This window comes from Anopheles nili, chromosome 3 (genome assembly GCF_943737925.1).
Source record: "Anopheles nili chromosome 3, idAnoNiliSN_F5_01, whole genome shotgun sequence".
Lineage (NCBI taxonomy): Eukaryota > Metazoa > Arthropoda > Insecta > Diptera > Culicidae > Anopheles > Anopheles nili.
The window spans coordinates 54,620,848-54,630,765 of NC_071292.1; the positions used below are offsets into that span (position 1 = coordinate 54,620,848).

General features: G+C 44.6%; 3 protein-coding genes across 4 annotated transcripts; 1 reads left to right on the forward strand and 2 right to left on the reverse strand.

Moving 5' to 3' along the window:
- Window positions 1-145: 145 nt before the first annotated feature.
- On the reverse strand, window positions 146-1,162 carry LOC128726825 (uncharacterized). The gene has a single exon (XM_053820654.1). It carries the CDS (start codon window positions 1,160-1,162, stop codon window positions 146-148), a length of 1,017 nt encoding a protein of 338 aa, XP_053676629.1.
- A 1,128-nt stretch (window positions 1,163-2,290) lies between these two features.
- LOC128722569 (eukaryotic translation initiation factor 3 subunit I) lies at window positions 2,291-3,860 on the reverse strand. Its single transcript, XM_053816241.1, has 3 exons — window positions 3,751-3,860; window positions 3,349-3,575; window positions 2,291-3,270 (listed from the first exon to the last, which is right to left on the reverse strand). The coding sequence occupies exons 1-3, from the start codon at window positions 3,751-3,753 to the stop codon at window positions 2,517-2,519; spliced, it is 984 nt and encodes a 327-aa protein (XP_053672216.1). The 5' UTR covers window positions 3,754-3,860; the 3' UTR covers window positions 2,291-2,516.
- A 1,819-nt stretch (window positions 3,861-5,679) lies between these two features.
- LOC128723266 (ankyrin-3) lies at window positions 5,680-9,918 on the forward strand. Of its 2 annotated transcripts, none has more exons than XM_053816986.1 (9): window positions 5,680-5,856; window positions 6,590-6,753; window positions 6,829-6,944; window positions 7,010-7,372; window positions 7,438-7,591; window positions 7,669-7,847; window positions 7,924-8,027; window positions 8,170-8,556; window positions 8,776-9,918. In XM_053816986.1, the coding sequence occupies exons 1-9, from the start codon at window positions 5,680-5,682 to the stop codon at window positions 9,157-9,159; spliced, it is 2,028 nt and encodes a 675-aa protein (XP_053672961.1). In that variant the 3' UTR covers window positions 9,160-9,918. The 2 variants fall into 2 exon arrangements, with proteins under 2 accessions (XP_053672961.1, XP_053672962.1); XM_053816987.1 differs by having other exon boundaries at window positions 7,669-7,844.

Consider the following 9,918-nt stretch of genomic DNA (forward strand, 5'->3'; position numbering starts at 1 on the left):
AAAATACTGACCTCACAACAAAGCTTCAAAAAGTAGGCACTGGCAGCTGGTAGGACTCCACATATGCAGAGACCTCTCAAACACAGCAAAACAGCAGCCCGCACAGATACTCGATGACGCACGAAAACGGCGAACCGTACCTTCGTCATTCGAAGTGGATCCTATTCCAGCGCTCCTGATTGTGGAGGAATCGCGTCGAATCACGTGTGCTACCGTCGTCGAGGAAGTTGTTCGGTGTGCTGGTGACGATTTTGCAGTGGTACTTCTTCGAGAACTTCGACAGCACATACTTCCGGAAGTTAAGCTTCGGCTTTATCGAGCGCAGATTGAAGCGCTTCCGCTGGAACTTTGGTTTGCGTACCGAGGACACCGACTCGTTGCTCGGAGATGACGAACAGCTGCCACCGATCAGATTACACAGCGACGGTGAATCGCTCGATCCATGCCCGGAAGCGCCACGATCATCTCCAAAATGCAGTTCTCGCCGGACGGAATGGTGGCTGCTGAGATTACGGCGTGGTTGCGAACTGTCGAACCCAAAGCTAGACCATGCCGACGTTCCAGAGGTATCGATTTCACCGGCACCTGCCAAAAAATTGCTCTGAGCCGTGCCCGTGCCCGCCGTGATACGATTCACGTTGCGCAGCGCCGTTTTCAGCAGGGGCGAAGGTTTGGTCAGCTGTATCATGCTTCCGCTTCCGGCGTTACCATTCCCGCGACGACTGCTACCGGTCGTTAGGTCGTCGAAGAAGTCACTCAGCCCGGGTGAGCAGGGTACGCACTGGATGCTCGGATCGTTCGCGAGCTTCCGGGCAAGACTGTTCTCCTTTTCGATGGCCTGCCACTTCAGCAAACACTCCCGGCTGTGGCTGTTCATGATATGCTTCGGCAGGGCGGAAATGTAGTAGAACAGGGCACCGCAGTACGGGCAGATGTTGCTCTCGCAAAAGCGTATGCTTGCATCTGGCGATCGGACAATCTTTTCCAGGTCCCGCTCGTGGTTTTTCAGCAGGTGATGCTTCAGCGTGAACTCGAACAGGTATTCGTCCGCGCAGAACGGACAGTGGAAGTACTTCGAGGTGGTGAGCAGAATCTTGACAATGTTCTTCACCAGCAAATTCAGATCGCTCTTGTGGCAGCCGCTGCCGCTGTTCGAATCCATAATTGCCGCCATTTAGCAGGGGACGCGTTGCCTTACACTAAACACTCAAAACACTATGCGTCCACTTGTGCCACTTCGTGCCGTTCGCGGTTACGCATGGATCGCGCGCCGGATGGGGCCAGGACGGAAGAAGAAGTAAAAATCGGTCAATTCGATCTCCTAATTTGCGCCTGGACGGAGAGAAAGTGGTGCAACGAAAGCAGCTCTCTCGACACCACTCGCACGTTGGGGCGCACGTCGATCGATAGCTGCGGTGCTGATGCAGGTGACCGAAGTGCAACGGCATGGAACGGCACACGAAGCGAGAGGGACCGAGAAAAAGACAGAGAGAGAGAAACAGAGGGGTGCAAAAACGGTTGGTTAAACGCGGACATCTGAATTACATAAAACAAACTCCCCTTCAAATTTATTTGCACGCACTCAAGGACACTTACCAGGGAGGGAGGCAGTAGAACGCCGTTGTTGTACAAAAAAGTTGTTTAGAGTACAAATTCGCAATAAAACTTACATCAAACCGTATGAACGGGTTTGTTTGAGTTTAACATTGCTTTGATTGGCTTCTACTGAAAGTATGTTTTCCTGCCTTCGGTTGCTTTAAAGGATACGCAAGTTAAATGGTTTACTGCACTAATATCAAAAACTGAAAGAATTAAGGAGCCTATTCCTCGAGGAAAAACTATTGACGCTTAGAAAAATGCACGAATCCTTCCCCTTCATTTTTTCAAAAGGCTATGGTAAACAGTTTTTGGCGTGACAACTGTGTATCGTGTTTACTATGCTGGTCTCAGGACTGTGTTTTGCTCGATATTTGAAAGGATTACCTGCGCATCTCATGAGTTGCTTGGATCCCAGAATGATGTTTTGTTGAGGAAATAGCATCAAAATTATAAAATACCTTTCTCTTCTTTGGAACAAAATTTCTTTATACAAGATGTAATATGAGATTCCTCAGCAAACATAAAACTGGTACAGTTCTATAGGTTACCGAATGATGAGTGAATCTGTGATATTCATCGATATATAGGCACATTATTACTACCTTTATGATTCATTCTTTTAGATAGGAGAACAGATGTAAAGGGCAATTTAAATAAAAGGAAAAAATTAAACACTAAATATTTGTCTCTCCCTACCGTCACTCCTGTGTTTATTACTTCTCAAAGACTTTTCACGCCAGGCTTCAAAGTACATGATGCTAGCGTCGGAGTATAGCAACTGTTATTTATGATTTGAAGGGAGTTACCACTATACACTTATGAAGCGCTTCCAACCACTTAATTACTGTCGTTTTTAAATGTTTTATAGTTCACCAAATCGAGAGCTGAAGAGCTGACTGACACACTCGTCGTTTGATTTACTCGAATGTATGCTCATAGTATGATGAATCAAACACTTGAATACGCACATAACCGTCCTCACCGCCCGTTGCAAAACTTTTACCATCCGGATGGAATGCCATACTGTTAATTGGACCGAAATGGCCCTTAACGCGTGCAAATTCTTCCTCGTAGACCAGGTGGAAGAACCGTGAATCGAATTTTCCAGCCTGCGTTGATGTCGTGGTGACCTCCATCGCGTCTTGACCTCCGCCCAACGCAACATGCTCAAACAGCGGGCTTATACAAGCCGAGTTTACGGGCCGCTCGGTTTTGAAAGTCTTCAAGCACATCAAAGAATCCGAATCGAACAGTTTGGCCGAGCAGTCTTTCGAAGACGAGACGAACATCGTGCCATCGCTGGACATCTGCATGTCAGTTATGCTAGCTGTATGGTCGTTCACCGAATTCAGCTCCTTCACAGCACGCAGATCCCAGATACGGATTGAACCATTTTCGTGTCCAGTGATCACCGTTTCGTCCAGCGCGCCCCACAGCATGGCGGAGATCTTGCTTTGCTGTTCGTTCATTGTCAGCTTCAATACTGGATCAGCACTGCTAATGCTCGCGTCAATGTTTCGTACATCGATGACGAACAACTCGCACGGATGGCTCATAGCACGATCCGTTGAGTACGAAGCCTGATTGCCGGAGAAGCTGAAATTACACGTACGCACAGACGAATTGCAAGGAATCTTTCCCAGAGCTGAACCGGTCTCTACATCCCACAGGCTAGAAATAAACAAACCGAAATTTAGTATTTTCTTCTTGCTTGTTTCTATCTGATCACCAAATGTAATTAATACACACAATGTGTTCATGTCACCTGCACCGGTAATCAACCTGGTTGACGTCCAATCCACGTCAACACACCAGACGGCACCGATGTGACCATTGAACGTACCAAGCCGTTCACCGTTCAGGGAGTACCATACGCACGGTTTACTATCCTTGGCGGCGGAAAAGATCAAATCGCCTTCCCTGTTATACTTAATTTGCGTGATGGCACGCTGATGTCCTTGCAGCATCAACGGTTTCTGAAAAATGTGTAACAAATGTAAAAATTACTTTTGCTTACAGAGACTCTAGGCAGTCTTGCGTTTTGTGAGGTTAGATTCTAATATTCCAGTTAGTGCCGATATTTTACGTCAGTGTTTATTTATTTCACAGCTAAAATCCGGCCGCACATCATCAGCACCTTCCGATACGTACCATTTTGCTTTCACGCGATCTTTATCCGTAGAAAAGAGGAATAATCCGCGGACAGCGAGGCGTTCGACGAATTGCAAATACGAAAAGACTTTTCTTTGCATGAAGCTTGCTGTCAAACTCCGACGAGTTCTTGTTGTCATTACAGTCATCGCCTTTGCAGCATAAAAAATGCGATTAAAAACATAAATAAAATTTTCTGGCATTAGTTTTCCATCCTCATAAAATAGCTTCTGTATTTTAATCACATGATATGAAATAGTTTTTATCAATTTATGCACAACCAGTATTTGTTTCAACGTATACAATGTTGTGACGTCAATGTGCTGCATGGTCGAAAATAGCAGTACAAGAATGATTAATTTCCATAAAATATTAATACTGATTTGTAATAATTCAATTGAAAAAAACTAACGAATTTTATTTACACAAATCTATCTCAATGTTTTAAAATCATTTCGACATATTGTATTTTGTAATAATTGTTCATATTTTGGCCTAACCTGCGACATTGTCGAATCCATTTGGACTACACAAACGTCAAACAGTTGTTTACCAAAGCGCTCGCTCACTGTTGAGTGAAAAGTTGTTAAGCTAAAACGTTTTTGCAAAATATATTGTATAAATAGACACGGTGCTTACTAAAGTGTGTGTTACCGATATTAAAGAACTGTGCAAGTGAAGCATATCTGACTTAAGATCAATTGTGACCAGTTCTATAACCTGCAGATGAGTATTCGCCAGGCAACAATGCTTAGTTAAACAAGCCGTAGAAAGCAACAATTGCCATTTAGACACAGCCTAAAACGATCATTTCAAGAAAAAGGAAATTGTCGTAGTAAAAGTTATTCCTAATGGCCTCTCCTTTGGGCATATACAGAATGCCGTAGCAAGTAAATAGTGATGATTGTTACTCACAATGACGTGCTAATGTTCAAGTGCTCGGGAAGAAAAATCCGCTTAGTACGGTGTATCGATTTTCAGCCAAACAAACATAGTGACAGATCATCGTTCCAGTGAAAACAAGGGACGAAATGTTTTTTTGCAAACCGCCTCTGAAGTTGGATGTATAAAGTGAGTTCGAGTGCATGGTTAGCCTTTGGTTGACCTTATTTCAAGTGTTACAATTGCATTTGGTACGAGAAGCTACGCGACGCGAGAATTGCATTGTCGCATGTGGGATGAGGAACGGCAGTAAAGCTGATTATTGCTATCTGCTGCGAGCGTTTCCAGTGCAAGCTGCCGCAAATTGCATAATGCAATCCTCGCGAATGTCGCAAATGCCTTAGAAGGATTATGGTGTCTCACGAGTGAGGGAAGGAAAACGTAGAAAAGCACAACGCAGGCGAAAAATGAGCCGGGCCAGATTCGTTGTGATGTTCTGTCGTCGTCAATATTTCAGCGACAGTATTAGCAGCGCCACCAGAAGCTCCAGTCAAGCTGGAAGTAGTAATAGCAGCAGCGGTTGCGGTGCCGCACCAATCAGTGGCAATCGTCGGATGTGTGCTCGCTTTTGCGTCATAAGCTGGTGAACAGCGTACAAAGCCAGCTGAGTGGAATGTTTTGCCATCGGCTGGAGCCGAACGACTAGCGGGGGCATATGCATCTGACCGTTGTGGTTTATTACAAGTGCTGGAAGCGTTCATGATCACACCAGGCTGTTGTACGATAGTGTTCCCATGCGCTGGCCGCCTTATGCAGCTCGCAACACTTAGTGAACCATCGGAAACGAGGACAGGACCGGGAGTGAAAGATAAAAAGGGCTCATTCCAAGCACAAAACGAAAAACGTTCCTAAAAAGCCTTGTGCAATAGCTTTTTTAAATCGTGCCTCTTTTGACCGATCACGCTATGGAGCGTTAGTGAAACGATCAGTATAGGATAGCAGCGACGACGATCCTCTACCATTTTGCGAAACAGATATTGCATCGTTATGGGTGGCTCAGTTAGCCAAGTGTTTCGCTCCGGCAGTGCGCTGCTCTCGAACCGCGATGGCCATAAGGTGTCGGAGACAACGGTGGAAAAAGTGAATACAATCTTTGACGCACTCAGGGCAAATCCAAAGATATCGATCCAGCGACTAGAACCACTGTTGCTTCAAATACCCAAGGTACGTACTGCCAGAACCAAAACACCTCTAATTTTAGTTTTTTCTTCTATACCTATAGGGTTCTGTCCCCCCCACACCAAGTCAGATAATTGGGGGGCTTAATACGAGGAGTTAAAAAGTAAATATTTCCCAAACTAACCACGGATTCTAAGTTATAACACCACTAGTAGCATCGCTTGCAGGATGCAATTCAGCCGACCTAGAATAGAGGCAGAAAATTCCCACCTTTCAAACGCAACGTGCGTCAATCGTCGTATCGAGGTGATCTTTTGCCTCACGTCTCTTGCTTGCTTCCTTGACCTATCTCTCTTATTCATTCCACGATTCTACGCTGGATGACGGTTGTAGTCATTTCCGTCTGATTTCTGTGACCGCCTCGTGGATGGGCGGCATTCGGTTACTATAGACGGCCTGTGCTGGAGTTTTTATGACGCACGTATTTATAACTTATTCTCGTGCATTCATTATCAGTCGTGAATGCGATTCATTTCCCTAGGGACCAATGCTCTTGGGGGTTCTTTTGAACAAAAGCTTGATTCTCTCGCAATGGGATGACATTGATCTTAAATTGATTTCTTACGTACGAGACCTTATTTATTTTTCACATTTTTCTTAATTTAAAAAGTTTTCCCGGGCCCTCCTTTTCTTTGCTATTCAAACCTTTAGTCCATCCTTTCAAATCTGATCCTAGGATATTAATTTAATGTTTGTACTCATTTTGCTATCTTCTTAGTACGAGAATATCCTCGCTATCCACGATGAAACAGGTTACAATTTACTGCAGAAAAGTGTAGGACTGAACCATGTAGAATTAGCTAGGTGGTTACTTCAAAGACATCGTCCGGATGTGAACAGGAGCTCGTGTTCTTTACCACTTCATATAGCCTGTTTAAAAGGGTAAGTATTCTGAGACATTGTCTGATAACCATTGTACAATTTCCTGAATATTCATCTGCTTTTTCTTTTCCATAGATACGAGGAATGCGTCGAACTGCTGCTTAAACACGGTGCTAGAATAGATACCGAGGCAAGAATGTGTTTCCCTGGTGCACATTCGCATAATTGTGAGGAGAGTGGAAAATATAAGAGTAAGTATTAATGATATGCCATGAAAGTAAGCTATTTTTTATTCATGGTTCTCCTTTCCATGTAGATCAAGGAGATGATGTTGGAGTATGTGAAAGACCAAACACGAAGCTGCAAAATGCTGTTTGCTACGCGATCGATGGTGATCAGATCAACGTCCTGAACATACTGGCACAAAAGATGGAAGAACCCTGGATGCCGTTTCGAGTGCGGAAGCCGCTGCTTCACATTGCTTGTGAGCGGGGTGCTTGGAAATGTGTGCAGCATCTCGTGCAAACTCGCTCGGACGAGATCAATTTGATCAAGGACGAATACTACCCGATTCATCAGGCTGTGCTACACGACGGGCGCTTTTTGGAGCTGCTAATACAACACGGTGCCATCACGACAGTGCGCACGTGCACCCAACAAATGACACTCCTACATGTTGGTACGTACGTAGCATGAAGAGACAAAAAGAACGATTCCATTGAATATTGCATCATTTCATTGCAGTGATACTGGCAGCCAGAAAGTCGGCGGAAGATACCTTAAACACAATCCGCATTCTTTTGGAAAGGGGCTGCAAGGAGCTTATCAACAGTCCTGATTCCTTAGGCAACACCCCGCTGCATGCAATCATTGTACGATATGCGTTGGAGGAGGCTAGGTACAGTCACCAAATGGATTAATGTTTTAACCAAACGAACGCATGAATATTAATTGAATGCTTTTCCTTCCCCGTAGATATGGTTATGACAAGTGGAACAAATGGGATGTGTTGCATTTGGTGCGTTTTCTGCTGCAGAATGGTGCCAAGAGTTCAATCAATCAATCAGGCAACAGTGCGCTCGCGTGCGTCTTCCGTCATATACGTGATTGGGAGGTTTGCTACGAGCTGCTGAACATGCTTATCAAAGAAGGTGGTACGTAAAACCCGGAAGCGATACCAATAAACAGAAATTTTTAATTTCTACACGTTGTGTTTTGCTTCTGTTGCAGGAGATCCAAATATCGTTGGACGAGATGGGTCAGTTCCTATTATGGTCTGTTTAGTGCCCTTGATCAACAAGGATCCCTTACATCACTTCACACATTCAATGAAGGTAAGTTTAATTTTATGATTATAATAACTGTTAATTATGCGGCACAAATGGCCTCAAATTATATATGGAATAGGCAGAAGAATATGTTTATCGTTACTAACAATTTAATATTTGTGATGTCCTGTGCTGTGTCTTATGATAGGTATGTTATTTGAATTGCATTCGAATATTGCTGCAAAATGGCGCGAATCCCAACTGCTCCTACCGGTCCAACCTGACGCCATTGCACGTGCTAATTTTTACCGTTTCGGAGAACTTTACGCTCAACTGTGATATTCAGAAGCGCGCTAACTTCGATTTCATCAAAAACATCTTGCTACTCCTGCTGCAATACGGGCTCGATTGTAACATCACCTCGCAGCACATACTCCAATCCGTCATCGATATGATCGGTAACGTGCGCACCTGTCCAGACATCCTGTGCGTATACGAATTGCTACTATTGCTGATTCAGTACGGCACGGACCCGAACATCTCGCTAAGCAACAAACTGATGGCAAACGGCGCGAGCAGTAGCAATTCGTCGATAATTTTCGTAAACGATTTCATCAACTTTGGGGGAGGAATTCGTGGAGCTCCTGGAGGCGGAGATCCAACCGCTGCCAGCAGTGCAGGAGGTGGTAGCGTAGCAGGAAGCAGCGTGGGTGGGCCAGGTGGGGTAAGTGGTAACGGCGGAAGCAACGGTCCTTCGACATCGAGCGGAAGTGGAGTTCCCGGAGCGGGTTCGGGTTCGTCGAACGGAAATGACAATCTGCGCAGTTCGTTCCGAAATAACGCGCGCAATTATCTCTTATTCTACTACATCATGCTGATCACGCGCAAGGAGTTCATCCTGCTGGATCGCGAACAAACGTACCAACGCATTATCCTGCTGTTTTACTACTCCATGAAGCACGAGCCACTGTTTAACTGTCTGAAAACACTGCACAACCTGCTCATTGCTCAGGTTCCACACCGTTCCATCGATAACCTGCGTCACTTGATCATTACACTGTACAAGAAGCCACGCAGCCTCAAGCAGCTCTGTCGGGTGTGCATTTACAATAGTCTGGATAAGAAACTGGCACCGAACATCAGCCGGTTGAATTTGCCCGGCCCGTTGAAAGAGTACGTAATGAATTTCGACACGTAAATCGAGAAATGCGGGTTCGTGTTCTCCCGAGATCTCTGTAGATGGTGCGATAGTTAGTTGTTTGTGTCTCGTATTGTTATGTACCCGGTGACTAATGCATGTTATTCGGTTGGTGGTAAGCGAACTTTAGCCTAAGGTAAGGGAATCCCATAGTACGCGCACTTTCTTTCTCAGGACGTTGTTTGCGTCGATCGGCAAGCTTGTTCAAAGTTTATCTGATCTCTGTATTTTCTCCCTACTATTGTGATCTGCATTCTACTATCTAATCTCATTTTGCCGGCTATTTTCGGATATCTATTGGTTTACATAATTTCACAAATAAACTCACCTATTACTTTCTAACACCAGGAGTAAAAGTACAACTTTTCGTTTTAATACGGATAACAATTATGGTGCTTTTGATTAACCTGAAATGAACCATCGCTCGCCGGTAGGTGGAAATAAGTGCATGGTGCGTTTGAGCTAGGCATGTGATGTGTCCCAAAACCCTTAAAAAACCAATCCACGGTCATGAGGAAAAATATGAAAATATGTACGTGTTTGTGTGTATAATGTAAATATGTTGTAGTGTTTACTGCAAGGATACACTTTTATAGGTAGCTGTTAGATAAACCAGAGATAAACTTTAACTGCGACAGAAGAAGGCAGACACGGTAGTATATTTAACAAATCGAATGCATTAGATATGAAATACTAAATATTGATCATGTAAACACAGCCACACTCGGCTCGGGCTTCTTCGGCGCAGTCGATCAAACG